Source organism: Dipodomys merriami, unplaced genomic scaffold (genome assembly GCF_024711535.1).
Source record: "Dipodomys merriami isolate MVZ:Mamm:240054 unplaced genomic scaffold, mDipMer1.0.p SCAF_3, whole genome shotgun sequence".
NCBI classification, from domain to species: Eukaryota; Metazoa; Chordata; class Mammalia; order Rodentia; family Heteromyidae; genus Dipodomys; species Dipodomys merriami.
The window spans coordinates 59,832,285-59,853,224 of NW_027204492.1; the positions used below are offsets into that span (position 1 = coordinate 59,832,285).

At 37.6% G+C, this 20,940-nt stretch overlaps 1 protein-coding gene across 1 annotated transcript in view; it reads right to left on the reverse strand.

The window, feature by feature from the left end:
• Window positions 1–20,940, reverse strand: part of LOC138839812 (sodium/hydrogen exchanger 2-like) — a 55,742-nt gene that overhangs the window by 16,411 nt on the left and 18,391 nt on the right. Inside the window, exons 4-5 of the mRNA XM_070039346.1 lie at window positions 17,637–17,854; window positions 5,411–5,607 (exon numbers count right to left, since the gene is read on the reverse strand). Coding sequence (XP_069895447.1) covers window positions 5,411–5,607; window positions 17,637–17,854 — 415 coding nt within the window. The remainder of the gene's footprint in view (window positions 1–5,410; window positions 5,608–17,636; window positions 17,855–20,940) is intronic.

Here is a 20,940-nt window from a genome sequence, read left to right on the forward strand (position 1 = left end):
ATTTCACCTAATATCAATTTATCTGGCCTTTTCTGTTTGTCTCAGACATAAACCTGTAAATATTTTCAACACTAGATGGCAGTACAATAACATGAAAAATTCTCCACAGTAGAATCTGGAATTAACATTCTTACCACTAAAACTCTGATTAGTGTTTAAAAATGTATAAGAGCATTATTTGAAGTAATATGGGAATTTCAAATATAAAATGAGAAAATCTCTAATTTTAAAATTATATTGAGGTTCTAACGCATTTATAAGATTATCTCTTTGTTGCTTTGTATGTCCCTCCCCCACAGTATAACCCCTGCTTTCATTATATTTGATGTCAGTATAACTTGTGGAGGAGATCGAAAAACCAGTTGTTTAAGGATACAGGTGGACCTGTTGCAACAATGAGAAGTACAAGTTGTCATGTCCAAAACGAGCTTTACAACGTCGGTGCGGGGGCGGGGGGGGGGGGGGAAGGGGGGGAAAGAGAAGGATTGGGATTGGGGGGGGAGGGGGGAGGCTAGGAAGGGATGTGAAGGGTAAACCAAAGGAGGAGGCTGCAATGCTTGGTAAGAAATGTACGCATTATCCTGCCCATGTAATTGTAACCCCTCTGTACAGTATGTTCACAAATAAAATAAAATTAAATTAAAAAAAATTATATTGAGGTTCTAAATAAATTCAATGATATTAAGAGTTTCTAAAGATATAGCAATTGGAATTCTTTATACTGACTTTGCATTTTGCAATTTTAGTTAGAATTTTCCTGCCTGATACATACATTAAACTAAAGGTCAGTTAAGCTTGTATTAAAATTTTACCTTTGGGTTTTTTAAATGCAATTTAAACATAAGAATATAAATGTTGAGGGCTGGGAAGGTGGCTCAGTGGTAGAGCGCTTGCCTTGCATGCATGAGGCCCTGGGTTCGATTCCTTAGCACCACATAAGCAAAAACAAAAAACCTGGAAGTGGCGCTGTGGCTCAAGTGGTAGAATGCTAGCCTTGAGCTGAAGAGCTGAGGGACAGCGCCCAGGCCCAGAGTTCAGGCCCCACAACCGGACCCGAAAAAAAAAAAAAAAAAGAATATAAATGTTGAATCTTAAACACTTAAAATTTTTCAGTATCTAAGAAATCACTTCAGACATTCAAGAGAAATGTCTTCTTTAAAGAAAATGTGGGGGCCTGATACAGTGATACATGCCTGTAATCTCAGCTATTCCAGTGGGGAAATTGGGAAGATACTGGTTGCAGATGAGCCAGTGTAAAAAATCTACACAAGACCCTATCTCCACAAATAAGCTAGGAAGAGTGGCCCATGTCTGCAGCTTACAGAACACAGAATGAATATAAAAGGCTGGCCCTGAGCAAAAATACAAAAGCTTGTCCACAAAATAATTTTTTTAGATGGCTGAGGGTTTGGCTCAAGTGGTACAGTACCTGTCTAGCAAGTATAAACCCTGGGTTCAAACCACATTACCTGAATAAATAAATAAATATGAAAAATTGGAGAGATGGAGCAAGACAGAGTTTGAGTAAAATCTATCAATTATCTTCAAAGGGACACACATCAAAGTACCTACCCTACAACTAAGGAATCCAGATAAAAGAACATAGTGCCGGGCTGGAGAAAGTGGCTCAGTGGTAGAGTGCCTGCCTTGCATACACGAGGCCCTGGGTTCATTTCCCCAGCAACACATAAGCAGAAAAAGCCAGAAGTGGTTCTATGGCTCAAGTGGTAAGCGCTAGCCTTGAGCTGAAGAGCTGAGGGACAGCACCTAGGCCCAGAGTTCAGGCCCCATGACCAACAAAAAAGAAAAAGAATATAGTGCCTACTTGTAGTTGAAAAAGAAAGAAAAGCCTTATGCATTAGAGAAAGCAAGAAGGAAGGAGTTACATACACTATCTCCCTGCCTACTGTAAGCAATGCAGCACAACAGGAAGAGACATCTACTTTGAGAAGAGAGAAGGAATTAAGTTGAGGCCTTAGATTTGACATCGTACTAACTCCACTATAACCAGACTCAGCACAGAGCTGGGACAGAGGACAGAGCTCACAGCTGAGTCTCTACTCTGGCCCAGCACCAAGTGGAGACCTGTACTCCTGGAAGGACAGGTTTAAGTTTTGTTCCATATCATTCTCAGTTTTTTGAGTGGGCCTGGTGTGTGTGTGTGTACCTGCACATCATCACCGAGACTACAAATCCGTGCAGCAGTGAGATTAAGGGTCAAATCATTTTAGCATAAGATACTACAATATGGCCTCCAAACTCAAGCAACAGAGATATCAGCAGTCCAGGGCTCACAGAACTTCTTCAGCACCAAACAGAGCCATGTGTCCCAAGGAGATGGATTCAGGCTTTGGCTTGCATCATCATCCATTGTGGTGTGGGTCTTGATGCACTGCAGAGACTGCAAGTCCATCCTTGCTTCCATGGAACTCAGAAACTACTCAGCTTAATATCATCCTAGGGCCAGGCACCAGTGGCTTACACCTGTAATCTTAGCTACTCCAAAGGCTAAGATCTGAAGATCTCAGTTTGAAGTCAGCCAGGGCAAGAAAGTCACTGAGATTCTTATCTGCAATTAACCACCAGAAAACTGGAAGTGGTGCTGTGGCTTAAAGTGGTAGAGGGTTAGCATTGAGCAAATGGAGCTCAGGGAGAGCACCCAGGCCCTGAGTTTAAGGAAGCCAAAGGATTGCCTTCACCATCCCTATCCAAATTTAGGCCATGAGTACAAATTGAACTCTCGATCTTAGTATTTAGCTGGCAAAACCTGACACTGAGCAAACCTTAAAAGTTCTTATCTTCTGGCCTGGTTGTAGACATAGCCACTGGAAAAACTCCACTACCAGGGAAAGACACATGGGTCTATATTCTTGGATTTCTATTCAGGCAAGCACAACCTCTGCCCTGCTGCAGTGTTTCTAGGCCAATTAGACCACCTCAGCAACAGGCAGCCCATACAAGAGTAGATGTAACCTAGTGCTTGGATGTAACCTAGTGCTAAATTGGTCTTGCTGGCATGTGTACTTAGGGTGTGACATAGTTTGATGGCACTGGGTGTGGTCTAGGATCCTGAGGATGGCCCACCAGTAATGACTCGACAGAGAGCAGGGAGAACAGTGAGGTGTCTGAGCACAGGCCAGTAACTGTGGTTTAGGCATCTAGGAACCAAGGCCCAAGTCTTATGGAAACAGACTAATATTTCTAGGTACTGTGTGGTTTCTTTCTGAACCATACAACAAAAACATATTTGAGACAAACTTGGGCTTGGATTATCCTTCAGAGATAAAAGTGATGACACATCAACAACCAATCTCAGGTAAACCTGTACCTGAATATCATCCAGTGCTGAAATAGGAGTGACTACGGGAGCAAAGAAAATCAGTGAAAAGAGGCTTAGGGTGTGCCTAAAATTCTAGCAAACATAAAGCCCTGAGTACAAACCCCTAGTACCACCAAAAAGAAAAGAACTTAAACTTATACTGAATATTTTTTCTAACTAGAAGAAAACTTTAGAAATCCTACAAGTACACAGAAATTAAACAACTTATCTGTGAACAATTAATGGACCAAAGAAGTCAAAAGAAATTAAGAAATTTCTTGAACCCAGTGAAACTGAAAGCATATCATACCCAACCTATAAGATACAGCAAAAGCAGTACTAAAGAAGGAAGTTTATAGAAATAAACTCCAACAACAAAAAAAATTCATATCTCAAATACCACTAATGTTTTTATATTAAGTAGAGAAAAATAATAACTAGAAGAAAAAAAGGGAAAAAACTAAAATAAAGATGAAAAAGGTAAAACAAACATCAAAGAAACAACTGATTATTTTCAAAAGATAAAATTAACAAATTCTTAGACTAAGGAGAGAGGGTACTCAAATAAAATCAGATATAACAATTATCACCACAGAAATACAAAAAGCTATCCAAAAATTTTATGAACAATATATGCTAACAAAGTGGATAACCTAAAAGGAATAGATAAATTCATGGACACATAGGTTTTATCAAGATTGAATCATGAGTCAGGCACTCTGTGGCTTACACCTGTAATCCTAGCTACTAAGGAGGCTGAGATCTGAGGATCATGGTTCAGTGCCAGCCCAGGCAGGAAAGTCCGTGAGACTCTTATCTCCAATTAACCACCAGAAAACTGGAAGTGGCGCTATGGCCCAAGTGGTAGAGCATTCGCCTTGAGCTAAAGGGCTCAGGGACACCACCCAGGCCCAGAGTTCAAGCCCCACAACCCACAAAAAAAAAAAAAAAAAAAAAAAAAAGTCTGAATCATGAACAAATAGAAATCCTGACCAGAACAATAACAAGTAGTGAGACTGAATTAATAAAAATAAGAAGACCTTCTGAATACATTCTATATGGCCACATAAAAATGAAAATAGTTGTAAAATTCTTCAACAAAATTCAGGCATACCAAATCCAACTGCACTGTGGTCAGGTAAGATTCATTGTTCCAATTAAATTGAAACTCAATATATACAAATCAATATATACAGTATACTACACCAACAAGATAATAGACAAAAACCATATTATCATCTCACCAAGAAGGAAATTGGTAAAATTCAATATTGTTTTAACGACTATTTACTAAATACCATTGCTGAACAAGGCAAGTCAAAGTTTTTCTAAGATCCTGATTAAGACAAAGATGGCCATTCATCACTTTTATTGAATACAGTACTAGAAGTGCTAGCCAGAGCAATCACTCCCAAAAATCATATTTAAAAATCAAGGGACCCATTCTAGTGGCACAAGTCTATAATCCTAGCTATTTGGAAGAAGAGAGCATGGAATTTCCTTTGAGGCAAGTCCAGGAATAAAAGTTCACAAGACTTCATCTCAACCAATGGTTGGTGTGATAGGGCCTATCTGTCACGCCAGTGACAAAGGAAAGCACAAATAAGAGAGTCACAGTTCAGGTTGACTTTGACAAAAAGCAGTAAAAATATAACAGGCCTTCTTTCATGTGAAGAATATAGACATTTTGAAAGAAGACATGATAATAAAAGGAGGCACTATAGGGAAAGAAGAATGGCCCAGGAGAAGGGGGTAATAGTAGAGGGTAGATATGAGAGGTAATAGAGGACAGATACGATACAGTTATATATATATATGCACATATATGTATGTTATGTACATATATGTATACATACATATATAAATATATGTTATATATGTATTGTGTGTATTTGTGTCATATATGTATATACATATGTATGTGTATATGTGAATGTGTATATGCATACATGTATATATATATGATGTCACCATGAAACCCTCTTTCTGTACAATTAATATATGTTCATTGAATGATAATACAACTTGATAAAGGGAAGAAAAACAGTCCATTGGAGAGATCAAATTACACTGTTTCAGTGGTTTGTTTACCTGCACAAAAACAGTAAAAAAAATAACAACTGTAGTTGCAGCAATGAAGAGCTTCTTTCTGCAAAACTCAGGGAGTAGGAAAACAAGTGAAAAGCAGATTGCTCCTCTCAGTCCCCCATAAGCTATAATGAACTGGTCTTTTCTGGTGACTGTATTCACATGGTATTTGTTCACGAAGAAAGTGAGCACGAGAACTCCTAAAAAGTTCCAGTAAAAAGAAGAGGGGAGATAATTAGTCCACATAAAGGAAAACATTATGAAAGGGTTATAATATGTTATAATAACTTAGAACTAAACTACATTGAAATTGTAAGGATTTATGAAGAATGATTTTTAAAGCCTAAACTAATTAAAAATAGAAAACTTCATAAAGTTGTTTTCAGGGAGATTACTTTGAATAATTGTACTTTTCTAATGTGTTTTCATTTTTTTTTAATTTTGAAGATTCTTAGTTTTCTAGAATAAATCAAGATTAGACATGTAGATTCTCTGAGATTATTCTTCAAAAGGTAATTGCCACTGGAAAAAAGAGGAACTCTTGTCTTCAGTCTTATAAATGCTATTGAACTAATGAAAACTAGTGAACTAAAGCTAGAGAATGTGAACTTTGCAAGATTTCCAGAGATTTAAAGAAAAGTTTCTTTCCTCCAACACCCTAGAGTCTAGGGTTCTGAAACTGTCATCTTGTTCCTTAATACTCACATCTGACTACAGTCTTAAAATCTAGCTTTTGACCATAGATACAGTGGGTTATATATATACCCACACAGTTTGAAAGGCACTACTTAAATCTTTGTGACATGGGTATTGCCCTCTAGTGGTGAATTATATACTGTTCAAGTTACAGGCTATTTTTTTTTCAATTCTTCAATGTTCAGTGCATTTTTTTTTAATTTAATTTTATTTTATTTGTGAACATACTGTACAGAGGAGTTACAATTACATGGGCAGGATAATGCGTACATTTCTTACCAAGCATTGCAGCCTCCTCTTTTGTTTACCCTTCACATCTCTTCCCAGCCTCCCCCCTTCCCCCCAATCCCAATCCTTCTCCTTCCCCCCCTTCCCCCCCCCCCCCCCCGCACCGACGTTGTAAAGCTCGTTTTGGACATGACAACTTGTACTTCTCATTGTTGCAACAGGTCCACCTGTATCCTTAAACAACTGGTTTTTCCCATCTCCTCCACAAGTTATACTGACATCAAATATAGTGAAAGCAGGGGTTATACTGTGGGAGAGGGACATACAAAGCAACAAAGAGATAATCTTATAAATGCGTTAGAAACACATGCATGAAAAAAAACATTAAAATACATATCTAAGGGTTCATTTTCCTGACATCACATTATCTGACCTTTTCCGCTTGACTCATACATATACTAGATATTACAAATAAGGGAAACCATGGTGCATTTTAACATGTTATTATATAGGTATATCTAGTGATTTACTTGAAGACCAGAAAAATAATTCACATTCACTTCGTAGGAGGACTTAGACTGGGATATCTTACCTTAAATTTGAACCAAAATACTTTATCCAACAGATAATTTTGACTCATAAGAAATGAATGAAGGATCTTTCTCCACCTCTGTCAATTTTATCTATTTTTTCTTCTTTTTATTGTGAAAATACTGTACAGAGGGGTTACAATCACATGGGCAAGATCATGATTACATAATTTTATCTATTTTTAAAACATTTTAATTCCATTTAAAGATGTTAAAACCCAAATAAAAGCTAAATTTTCTCAAAAGCTGACATGTTTAAATTCTTTCTAAAACTGTTTCTTTTTATTTCTATTTAGTTCTTTAGTTTAATTCCCTGTTTTAAAAAGCAAAAGTTCTTCAAGAACACAAATATGAAACAGGTCACAACATCTGTATTTCTGTCCATCCAAAGAAAATTATTGCTAATACTTTATAATAAAACCATCTAAATGCACATATGATTATAGCTATATTGCTATTTACTAGTGATTTGTCTTAATGACTCCTCTGTTGTTGAACATTTAAAATGTTCCAATAAATGCTTAAACATGTGTTATATTCTTATTCATTCTTTTGCTATATTGAAATCGCCAGAAGAAAAAAATTGCTGATAATGTATTCATTTGGGGATAAATTACAATTTTGCCTCAATAGATGTCATATCTAGCAAGCTTCCAGTCAAGTTTCATCAGAATAACTCAAACTGCTTTTGCTAATCAGATACTAGTTGACAAAATCTAGACTTTTTACTGTTTTTAAAACTGACCTTATGTAGATCCCTATAGCAAAAACAGTGAAAATGTTCTAAAGTATCAACTAATGAAAACATTTAATAGTTTGCAAACAAAACTGATTTATCCAGGCACTGATGGTTCATGCCTAGCTACTCAAGAGACTGAGATCTGAGAATCATAGTTCAAAGCCAGCCCAGGCAGGAAAGTACATGAGACTCTTATCTCCAAATAACCACAAGAAAAATGGAAATGGACCTCTGGCTCAAAGTGTTAGAGTGCCAATCTTGAGCAAAAGATCTTATTGATAGTGCTCAGGGCCCTGAGTTCAGGCCCTAAGACAGACAAAAATAAAAAGACAATATGGTTAACATCCAAAGAGAAAATAATACCATAACTTAATCATCCCAGACTATTATTATAGGGATTTTTACTTTTCTACTACAGGCAGAGAGAAAGAGAGAGAGAGAGAGAGAGAGAGAGAGAGAGAGAGAGAGAGAGAGAGAGAGAGAGAGAGAGAGAGAGAGAGAGAGAGAGAGAGAGAGAGAGAGAGAGAGAAATAAGACACTGTTGGAAACAATCTGTTTCATCTCCAGATTTTTCACAGAAAATTATATATATATATATATATATATATATATGCCCATTAAAAGTGCCAACACTTAGTGTTTGTTCTTGGTAGATGTTAACACCTTGTAGAAAATATCCTCAATTATCCTTGGTATTTTTTCTTATCTGTCAGTATTTTTGGTAGCATAGGAACACAAAGGAGATTTTGTATTCAACTTTGTTTTTAAAATATTTAAATTAAAAACAAAATATTACAAGCTAAGTGAGTTTTTTTTTTCTGTAAGCTCAGAATAGCTAGACATGGCCTTCTATAAACTTATATGGCATTCAGTTGATGGTGTCACTGGTAAAGAATAACCTAAACACTGTTTAATGGATAATAAAGTATAGTCTAGCCTAACTATTCATTGTTAAAGCCTTAAGCATTTTCCATAATGTGCCTCTCACTGTTGTGAAAATAAATTTCACAGCTTCTATTGAAAAATGTACAATGATATACCTCATTTGTGGGGGTACAATATAAATGTCAAGGAAAGATAATAAACTATCAGCTCAATTCCTAGGCATACTATAAAATAGAGGAAGAATAAAGAGACACCTCATTTTACCTGGCAATGGATATGTGATGCTTTCTGGATGCAGCTATGAGAGAGAGGGTGGGAGAAGAGAGTTGATTTCCCTTCAATGTGAATGGAATTTTTTTAATTGTATTTTATTTTATTTGAGAACATACTGTACAGAGGGGCTACAATTACATAGGCAGGATAATGCACACATTTCTTACCAAGCATTGCAGCCTCCTCCTTTGTTTACCCTTCACTTCCCTTCCCCGCCTCCCCCCACCCAATTTTACCCCCCTCCCCCCACCCAATTATACCCCCCTCCCCCCCCCCACACCGACATTGTAAAGCTGGTTTTGACATGACATTTTGTACTTCTCATTGTTGCAACAGGTCCACCTGAATCCTTAAACGACTTGTTTGTCCCCATCTCCTCCACATGTTATACTGACATCAAATATAGTGAAAGCGGGGGTTACACTGTGGGGGAGGGACATACAAAGCAACAAAGAAATAATCTTATAAATGCGTTAGAAACACATGCATGAAAGAAACGAAAACATTAAAATACATATTTAAGGGTTCATTTTCCTAACATCACATTATCTGACCTTTTCCGCTTGACTCATACCTATACTAGATATTGCAAATAAGGGAAACCATGGGACCTATGCTTCTTTGGGCCTGGCTTACTTCACTTAATATAATTTTTTCCAAATCTTTCCATTTCCTAACAAATGGGGAAATGTCATTTTTTCTGACGGAGGCATAGAATTCCATTGTGTATATATACCACATTTTCTTGATCCATTCATCTACTGAGGGGCATCTGGGTTGGTTCCATGTCTTAGCTATGGTAAATAATGCTGCAATAAACATAGTTGTGCTGGTAGCTTCAGTGTGGTCTTGTTTGTAAACATTTGGGTAAATGCCCAAAAGTGGGATTGCTGGATCATAGGGGAGATCTATGTGAAGTCTTTTGAGGAACCTCCATACTGCTTTCCAAAGTGGTTGAACAAGTTTACATTCCCACCAACAATGAAGTAAGGTTCCTTTCTGTCCACATCCCCTCCAGCATCTGTTGTTGTTAGAGTTATTGATTTTTGCTGTTCTAACTGGAGTGAGGTGATATCTCAATGTTGTTTTGATTTGCATTTCTTTTATGGCTAGGGATGTTGAACATTTCTTCATGTGTCTATTGGCCATCCTTCTTTCTTCTTCAGAGAAACTTCTCTTTAAGTCTTTCGCCCACTTATTTATTGGGCAGTTGTTTCTTTGAGGATTTGTTGTTGGGTGGTTTAATTTTTTGAGTTCCAAGTATATTTTAGATATGAGACCCTTGTCCGTTGTATGGCTAGTAAAGATCTTCTCCCAATCGGTGGGCTTTCTATTGATCTTGCCAGCTATGTCATTTGCCCTGCAGAAGCTCTGCAATCTTATGCAATCCCATTTGTCCAACCTTTCTTTGATTTGTTGTGCTTCCGGGTCTCTATTCAGAAAATTTCGGCCTGACCCAAGGAGACCTAGGGTTTCTCCTATTCCATCCTGTAATGTTTTCAGAGTGTCTGCTTTGAGTTCAAGGTCTTTGATCCATTTGGAGTTGATTCTGGTGCAGGGTGATATATAAGGATCTAGCTTTAGTTTTCTACATGTAGTTAACCAATTTTGCCAGCACCATTTACTGAAGAGGCTGTCTTTCTTCCATTCTATTGTTTTAGCTTCCTTATCGAAGATTAGATGGTTATAGGTCTGTAGGTTCATTTCTGGGTTTTCAATTCTATTCCATTGGTCCTGAGGTCTGTTCTTATGCCAATACCAAGCTGTTTTGATTACTATGGCTTTATAGTAGAGTTTGAAATTTAGTATTGATATTCCTCCAGCAGTGTTCTTTCCGTTGAGGAGCGTTTTTGCTATTCGGGGTCTTTTATTGTTCCATATGAATTTTTGGATTGCCTCCTCTATTTCCTTGAAGAATGAGGGTGGAATTTTGATAGGTATCGCGTTGAATTTGTAGATAGCCTTGGGAAGTATTGCCATTTTCACGATGTTAATCTTGCCAATCCAGGACCATGGGAGGTTTTGCCATTTTTTAAGTTCTGTGTTGATTTCCTTTTTCAAGATTTTAAAGTTTTCATCATAGAGGTCCTTCACTTCTTTGGTTAAGTTAATTCCTAGGTATTTTATTTTTTGTGGGGCTATTACAAATGGAGTTGCTTTCCTAATTTCAGCCACACTTTTCTCATTGTTGGCATACAGAAAAGCCATTGATTTTTGGGGGTTAATTTTATAACCTGCTACTTTGCCAAAGTTTTGAATCAGCTTGAGTAATTTGGCAGTGGAGTCTATGGGATTCTTTAAATACAAGATCATGTCATCTGCAAAGAGGGAGAGTTTTATTTCTTCTTTCCCTATTTGGATCCCCTTTATGTCTGCATCTTGTCTTATTGCTGTAGCTAGGCATTCTAATACTAGATTGAAGAGAAGTGGAGAGAGTGGGCATCCTTGTCTTGTTCCTGAGTTAAGAGGAAATGGCTTTAGTTTTTCACCATTGAGTATAATGCTGGCTGTAGGTTTGTCATATACAGCCTTTATTGTATTGAGGAATGTTCCATGGATTACTAATTTTTCCAGAAACTTCATCATAAAGGGGTGTTGGATCTTCTCAAATGCTTTTTCTGCATCTATTGAGATAACCATGTGGCTCTTATTCTTGCTCCTGTTGATGTGATGAATAATACTAATTGATTTGCATATATTGAACCAGCTTTGCATCCCTGAAATGAATCCTGTTTGATCATGGTGTATGATTTTTTGGATGAATTGTTGAAGTCGATTGGCCAAAATTTTGTTCAGAAGTTTTGCATCAATGTTCATCAAAGAAATGGGTCTATAGTTCTCTTTCTTTGATGAGTCCCTGCCTGGTTTTGGGATGAGGGTTATGATGGCTTCATAGAATGTGTTGGGTAGTGAGCTTTCTCTTTCAATTTCATTGAAGAGTTGGAGGAGTATTGGTGTGAGCTCTGCTTTGAAGGCCTTGTAAAATTCCGCTGTAAAACCATCTGGTCCTGGACTTTTCTTAGCTGGGAGGTCTCTTATTGCTGTTTCTATTTCAATGCTTGATATGGGCCTGTTAAGCTGGTTTAACTCATCTTGGTTTAGTTTTGGCATGTCAATATTTGCTAGGAAAAGGTCGATTTCTGTCAAGTTCTCAAACTTATTAGCATAAAGTTTTGAGAAGTATTCCCTTATAATGTTCTGAATCTTGGTTGTTTCCGTGGTGATGTTTCCATTCTCATCTCTGAGATTATTAATTTGGGTGTGTTCTCTCCTTTTTCTGATAAGGTTTGCTAAGGGTCTGTCAATTTTGTTAAGTTTTTCGAAGAACCAACTCTTTGTTTTGTTGATTCTTTCTATAGTTTTTTTGGATTCTAATTCATTTAATTCTGATTTAATTTTGATTATTTCTTTCCGTCTACTGGATTGGGGTTTATCTTGCTGCTCTTTTTCAAGGAGGTTTAGATGTGTCATTAAATTGCTAGTTTCCGATCTCTCCAATTTGTTGATGTAGGAGCTCAGAGCTATAAACTTGCCTCTGAGTACTGCCTTTGCTGTGTCCCAGAGAAGCTGGTAATTTGTGTGTTCATTTTTGTTGAATAGCATGAACATTTGAATTTCCTTTCTAATCTCTTCCATGACCCACTCATGTTTCAGCAGTGTGTTGTTCAGCCTCCATGTGATACCGGACTTTCTTTGGTGGCTTTTGGTGTTGAGTTCTAATTTTATTCCCTTGTGGTCAGAGAGAATGCAAGGTATAACTTCAATGTTTCTGAATTTAGACAAGTTTGCTTTGTGGCCTAAAATGTGATCTATTTTAGAAAACGTTCCATGTGCTGCTGAGAAGAACGTGTATTCTGATGCTGCTGGGTGAAATGTTCGGTAAATGTCTGTTAAGTCTAGTTGATCTATGCAGCTGTTTAGATCTGCGGTTTCTCTGTTGAGTTTTTGCCGAGTTGATCTATCTAGTGGGGAGAGTGGTGTGTTAAAATCCCCAACAATTAATGTCTTTGGATCTATATGGGATTTGAGGGAAAGTAGTGTTTCTTTGATAAACTTGGGTGCTCCATTGTTTGGCGAATAGATATTTAGAATTGTAATATCCTCCTGAAGGAGAGATCCTTTAATTAGTATGTAGCGACCTTCTTTATTTCTTCTCACGAATTTTAATTTGAAGTCTATTTTATCTGATATTAGGATTGCAACTCCCGCCTGTTTATGAGGGCCGTTTGCTTGGTAGATTTTGTTCCAGCCTTTAACCTTGAAAATATGTTTGTTTTTACGGGCAAGATGTGACTCCTGCAGGCAGCAGATAGAAGGGTCTTGTTTTTTAATCCAATTAGACAGTCTATGTCGCTTAATTGGAGAGTTCAGTCCGTTAACGTTAAGAGATAGGACTGAGAGGTATTTGGGAGTTCCTGCCATGTTATCCACCTTCTTGGGGGCTGTGAAAGCTGGGTTCTTCCTAAGGTTCTTGGATTCTCAGTTTGGGTGCAGTTTCTTGGCCTTTGTTGTGGTCTTGTTGGTTTTCTATGTGTAGGACATTTTTAAGAATCTTTTGTAGGGCTGGTTTGGTGGAGATGTATTGTTTCAATTTTTCTTTGCTATGGAAGGTTTTTATTTGGCCTTCAGTTATGAAGGAGAGTTTAGCTGGGTACAGTATTCTTGGTTGATAGTTGTTTGTTTTTAGGGCATGGCATACGTCATTCCAGGCTCTTCTTGCTTTGATTGTCTCTGCTGAGAAATCTGAGGTAATTCTAATTGGTTTCCCTTTATCGGTGATTACCCTTTTCTCCTTGACAGCTTTAAGGATCTTTTCCTTGGTCTGGGTTGATCCTGTGTGGATTATAATGTGACGGTGGGATGTCCTATTCTGGTCTGGTCTATTTGGGGTTCTAAAAGCTTCTTGTATCTGAATAGGCCTATCTTTTTGTATGTTTGGGAAGTTTTCTGCTAGGATCCTGTTAAACAAATTTCCTAGACCATTAACTTCTGTTTCTAGGTGCTCCTCTACACCCATTATCCTTAGATTGGGCCTTCTGATGGTGTCTTCCAGGTGTTGGATAGACCTATCATATTTCTTGGACTTGTCTTGGATGGTTGTATGTTCTTTCTCTATAATATCTAGGCTGTCTTCAATCCCTGAGATTGGATCTTCTGCATGGTCTAACCTGCTGTCAAGACTCTCTACTTTGTTTTTTATCTCTTTTCCTTCTAATTGGTCAGCTTTGATGGCTTCAAGTTCTTTGTTGAAGCTCTGTTTTAGGTCTTGTATGAATTTCTTTACTTCCTTAAGTTGGTGTTCAGTGTTTGTTCTCAAATCACTTAGTTGATTGGTTATGGTTTCTTTGGACTCCCATTCCTTCTGTTGGGTTCCATTCAGCATTCCCTTTGTGGTCTCCCTGACTTCCTGCAGCTCTTTGTTAATGGATTCCATGAATGCCTTTAGTGATCTTTGTGTATTCTCTACCTGGTCTCTTAATTCGTGAATTACTCTTTGATTAGTTTCCTCCCTTCTGTGGGATTCCTGCAGTTCTCTTTGAGTGTTCTCTGCCTGCTCACGCCATTCCTCCCTTTCTCTTTGAGTATTCTCAAGTTGTTCACGCAAATCCTGTATCAGTTTTTGAGAAGCTTCCTCACGCTTATGATATTCCTGTATAAACTTCTGGGATGCCTCCTCTCTCTCCCTATCACGCTCATACAGAGTCCTTTGTACATTGTCAAACTTCTCATTTATCATGTTTGCTATTAGTGTTTGTAGAGCTATTTGGGAACTCCCCTCTGGATTATTCTTTATCTGTTCTGATCCCTGATTATCAAGGTTGGGAATTGAGATACCCGAATTTGCCATTTTTCTTGTGTTTTTCCGGCTTACTCGGCCCATTTGAGATAAAGATTGCACCAGTTTTGTGCTAGAACACTATCTTAAGGCAACCATCAACCAAAGTTTGCATTTGTACAGTCAATAGTCTACAGATACAGTCTAGTTCAACAGATACATCTATTCAACATCAAATGACTATATGTTAAAGGACTTCGAACCGCAGAAAAGAATTTGGAAAACCAGAAATTATTAGGATTAGGGAGAGATGTGGGTAAAAAATGGGAATAGATTGGTGTGGGGAGGCACAGGGAGAGTTAACTATGTCCTAATCACAGTGCAGGAAATGGGTTGGGTAGGATGCAAGTAGAGAGAGAGAGAAAAAGAAGAGACGGAAAGGGGAATAAAGAGAGACCAGAAAAAGAATAGAAACGTAAAAATTAATGTTATTATAGAGGTTAAAAGACCGTCTATTTAGAGAGGAATGTGAATATGTTCAGAGAAGGGGAGGGACATAGAGGAGATGTGAAAATCTTTAAGGATGGGAAAGGGAGAAGAAAAGATCAGAAGTTCAGTAGAGCTAGATAAAAAACAAAAAGATAATTAAGAAAGAAAGAAAAGGAGAAAGAAGACAAGAAAAGAAAGGAAAACTCTCATTCACGTATTCCTAAAATAAAAATTATAAGATGAGAAAAAAAAAAGTTACTGGAAAACAATTATTTTTTCAGAAGAGGCAAAAATTAAAGATTAATAAAAGTTTTAGAAGGGAAAAAAATGTATATATATATATATATATATATATAAGGTAACAAAAAACAAAAAACAAGCAAAAAAAAGAAAAGAAGAAGAAGAAGAAGAAAAAAAAAAGAAAAAAAAGAAAAAAAAGTCTTTTGATTTTTTTTGGGGGGGGGGAGGAGTGGGAAGAATACTGTATCTCCCTTTTGTCTGCAACCAGTCTCTTGTTGGAGTCTCTGGTCAGCTTGAGGTCCTGTGGCTTGATTGGTTTCTTAAGTCGGTTGGTTGGAAGAGGCAGAAAAATGCTCTGCTTTACCCAAGATTTTGAGATCCCCCTCCCAGGTTAGTTTTCTGGGAGGGTGGTCTGCTTTGAGAGTCACAAAAGAGGGGGATGTGGTGATGAGGCTAGGTTCTGGGTAGAGTTGAGGCCTTTCAACAAACAGTAGCTTTTCCCTGGGGCTATTTTGTGATAAAGCTCACAGCGCCCAGCCTGGAGCCATTCTCAGGGTTTCTGTTTTTCAATTGATTGTGGTGGCTGCTAGAGGGAGGGGCAGCCTCTGGCTCTGGTTACCCAGTGAGGCAAGGCACTCCAATGGCTGGCGCCTGAGCTGGGTGACTTTTCCCTGGATGGAGCTGAGTCTGGCAGGTCACTTCACCGTTAAGTTCTTGTGACCTGCTAAATGACTCATTTTATTCCAAGGCCTGAGCTGGAGCTAGCAGCTCCTCCGAGCTTTGTCGGTATCCAAGATGGAGATCACCGGTGCTGGGGGGGAGGGGTGGCCTTCCCTCCTCTGCTCCCTGAGGAGTGAGGATGTTGGGTTTGTACTCATGCCGAGTCTTGGATCCTGGGTCGTCTCTGGTCTGCAAACAGCAGGATGAAGATGTTCGCTCCTTGTTGGTTCTTGTTGGTGTTGAGTAGAATCCGCTCGTCGGCTGCGTCTGGCTCCTTCGTCCCCGACTCTCTGTGTCTCAGGTATGACTCCGCGGCGGTGGTCGCCGCCGCGACCCCGCCGCAGGAGCGGCAGCTGATGCGTTTCCTTGGCTTCCCCTCTCTTGTCTAACTCTCTGTCCTGTGATGGCACACTTGGTGTGATTCTCTGGCTTAGGACTGTTCACTGGAATTCTAAAACTACTTTCTATGCGAGAGCTTGTTCAGATTCCAGCTTCTCCTCCGCCATCTTCCCGGAACTCGAATGGAATTTTTTAATGTCATGGTTGGACTGGGAAGAGTTTAGCTGCAGACAGAATAGTGAAATAGCAGGTGTGTCATGGGGATACCAGATGCCACTCAACCTCTTCCAGGGTGTGAAGAAAAGACACAGATGGTATACATACTCCTGCAGGAGCCGGCATTCTCCAAGATACAGTTAGTCTTTCAATAGCACCAATGTAGATATTATTATGGAATAACTACATGTGTTAAGACAGGAAGTTGGAAAAATCGCCAAAGGCAGTGGTAAATTTTACTCTTTTGTAAGCTAGGATGAAATTGGGGGTAAAAACCTTTATAAGAATTACAAGTTCTGGAGCTTTACAATTTTGGACGGGGCGGGGGGGGGGAGGCGGGGAGGATTGGGGGGGTGGTGGGGAGGCTGGGAAGGGATGTGAAGGGTAAACAAAGGAGGAGGCTGCAATGCTTGATAAGAAATGTACGCATTAACCTGCCCATGTAATTGTAACCCCTCTGTACAGTGTGTTCACAAAAAATTAAAATTAAAATTAAAAAAAAAAAGAATTACAAGTTCTGCTCAGATCTCATCTTACAATATGCAGTAGTGTTGGGGAGAAATTCTTTGTAACTCTAGGAGAATTTGAATGTCATATTCATTTATATTATAACAGTATTTGTAGCAGAATGAAGTAGCAGAAATTTGAGCAGTGGTTATGATAACAGTAAAAACATTTACTGAGGACTTACATTAAGCCAGGCTCTTTAATGAGCTCCTTGACTGGATTACCTCATGAAATTCTCACTATATCTGGGAGATGTCACCAAGATCATCTCCACTCCCATCTTACCATTGAGGAAGCAAAGACCTAACATGATTATATAACTTTGCCCAAGCCAAAATGCTAAGGAATGCCAGTGTGATTTGATTTCAAGTCTTATTTCCAGAACTTCTCTAAATCTTGATCTTAAATAATTCCCTACATAACTGAGATATACAAAGTATGGCATATTGGAATTTTAAATTTCTGGATTCTAATACAAACCCATATTAAGTTAGCATAGTTTTATGTATACAACAACAGCAAATGCCATACCTAGTGCTCTCCATATCAGACAGAAAATGACAGTGAAACAAATGTAGGGCCAATTCCATTCATGACTGTTGCCAATGGTAGAAACGCCAAGGAAGAGGAAGATGAGTGTATCACTAACACTGCTCCACATTTTCATGAAGTACTTGATAGTTGTATGGGACTTCTGAGAAATGTTAGCTTCCACATAGCGCTTCATGCTCATAGCACAGGTTATAATTCTAAAGAAAGAAAAACAAATGTGTGACAATAACATCTCATTCATCTTTAAGTGGAAGTAATCACATGGATATTACTGAAAGCTAAGTCAGAATTCTTCCTATTGAGGCATATTATTCTGTTACAGAATATGAAAACCATACTATTTTCTTAGAATTTATACAATAACATTGTGAAGATTTTTGTATGCTTAGTTTTCAAAATCAATGACAATTTCTATCATTTTGTGTGCTGAGAAACTCCCTGCTTGCTTTGTCATCATTGACATTGTCTAATCTATCCTCTTTGAATAGGGTTCTCCCACTGTAATCACTAGTTGGCAGCAAAGCACTAATAAGCAGGTGCTAACAATGAGAAATTTATCCCAATGTAGGCTACAGGCTATTAATAAAAGTAATTCTCAATGCCCAGCTAGTTTTAACTATTTTATTCTATCCACTGTGCTTTCTTTTTTTCTATTTTTTCTATCTTCAAGTAGTTGAACAAAGGGGTTTCAGTTCAACATGTGAGTTTGTAGGTACAATGTATATTGATCAATGCCATCCCTTCCATTATTTCACCATGCTTTCAAAGCTGTTTCCTTTTATTCCTGTTTAATAACAATTTCCCTGTCTGCCTCAAGAACACTTTTTTGTACCTATCTATCTACCAAAATTATTTCTGGCTTGCAAGATTTTCCTCCTACTGATCTTCATTGGAGAGTCAGATGTTTAGATGAAAGAACTGGGGCAGGCAAAGGGTAAACAAATGCAGCTCTGGTACTCACTAGAGACTATGTTCAAAATGAATATACACTTTGTGGGTGGGGACAGAAGTAAAAAATGGGGAGACTGAGAGCATGGGTGACATTGTCCTATACGAAATGTGCTTATTACCTGACTTATGTAACTGTAATCCCTCTGTACAACACCTTTCTAATAACAATAAAAATTAAAATAAGTTAAAACTTCAAAAGAAAGAAATGGGACAGAGCAGTCAGAGGCAAAGATGGAGGAAACATTATACATGCAATAGCAACATGTCAATTCCTCATACTAAATTATTTCTAAATCATTCTTTACCACAGATGTGGAGAACACTGAAAGTCATCTGCATATCTACCATCATTTTAGACCTAACAATACAATAGAAGTTTTTCCACCTGGAACAGAATCATTTCAAAATGAAAAATGTAAACACACACTGCCATAAATTACCTTAATTAATAGCCATTAGGTTAAGAATACCAAACTGGGAATAGGAGGTACTGATGATTAAAGATATATGCCAGGAGTTCATTTTTTCCCAGGGCTAGTCATAGGTAAACAAAGTGTTGAATTTTGTGATATGATAGAAAGGTAGAGACACATACATATATTCTATGTATGTACATACTTAGATACATAGATAAACATATGCTTGCTAACTGTTAAACTCATCTACTCTGAAAAAAATGGTAAGAAAATTGCCATATGCAAACCCAAACTAGTAGATAAAGCATCCATCTACAAAGAACTAGGTTTACAATTCAACTCTGGTTAAACCCAGGCTTACAAAAGGTCCCGCATGTGGGAGTACTGCTTCCTTGTATCTTTAGTGAGATCTTAGAATCAGTCCTCAGTGTGGAGATGAAAAAGATCTCCTTGAGCTCTTTTTCTTCTTCTTTTTCTTTCCTTTTTTTTTTTTTTGGTCTGTCATGGGGCTTGAACTCTGGGCCTGGGCACTGTCTCTCACCTCTTCAGCTCAAGGCTAGAGCTCTACCACTTGAGCCACAGTACCACTTCAGGTTTTCTGATGATTAATTGGAAATAAAGAGTCTCCTGGACTTTTCCTGCCCAGTCTGACTTTGAGCCGTGATCTTCTGATTGCTGTACTCCCAAAGTCTTGCATTTTTCTTGTGAAATTCAAAAGCAAACTAAGGTATCTTAACAAGCTTAAAATGTCTCTTTACCTACTTGTATATATTTACATAAAACTATAACTAGCATCTCTTTAATGCTTACTTTGTGATAAGTATGGCTTCTAAGTGTTTTTACTTATTTTATTATCATTACCTCTTAAAATTTGTCCTCATGATATGGACATTCTTACCATCTCCATGCTATGGATGAATGAGGGAGGAAGATTAAATAACCAGTTCAAGGCCACATGGCTACTGAAAAAGTTATCTTGGCATTTGTCTCTAGATTAACGGCCACAGTATATGTATTTCAAATATATGCAAGATATTTCATTCATGTGAATGATGATTTAATACTTTTCAAGTGTGACATGTTCAACTGATGTATTTGCTTTTCCATTTCTTGGAAGTTAGAGCTACATTTTCTTAGTGCCTTGGTTTTCTGTATATAGTTTACCGGTTGAATAGTGAAATTTTCTCATAACATCAGTCCAAAATGAAGCCTCCTTGTACTTTTTAAAAGAAACATTTCTGGCCATTCTACCTTGAGAACATGAGAAGAAAACAGATTTTTAAAAAGCTTCTCTGATATGTTCTTTCTCTTGTCCTCAAAACCATTCAAAAGGAGAATTTTCCCACTGATTATTTTCAAAATATTTATTATGTTTTCAAACAAATATTGTTACTAATATATAGGTTTTATCTTCCAAATTACATAATATGCAATGTTTCAATGTTTTAAAATGCCCTAATTTCATTTATCTTTAATTATTTTAAGTAGATAGGCTTGGTCAGCTAGTAAATAACCATTCCTTCCAAAATCAATAACCACCCATCTGCTCTCAATTATTTTCAATAATAATTCTGTGTGCAAATTTTGACAGAGAAATCTGAATTCCTGTTACAGGAATGTTCAGGAATGATGTTTGATTAGGATAATGACATTTATTTTTATATTTTTTACTTGGAAACCTTCTGGAGTAATCATAAAAACATCTTAAAATGATGTGTACATCAAAAGCCTTAGGTGAATTAATCCATTACTCTCGAGAATTCATTTTTTTATTTTCTCTATGTTCAATAATCTACTAATAATAGAAGCTTGTTGCTATGCTACATTTATCCTCATTTCCCATTCTGTGTTTTAATTTAAAAAAAAATAGTTCAGTGTCCACAAATAGCCATTGTCCTGGTGTTAATCTGTGATCA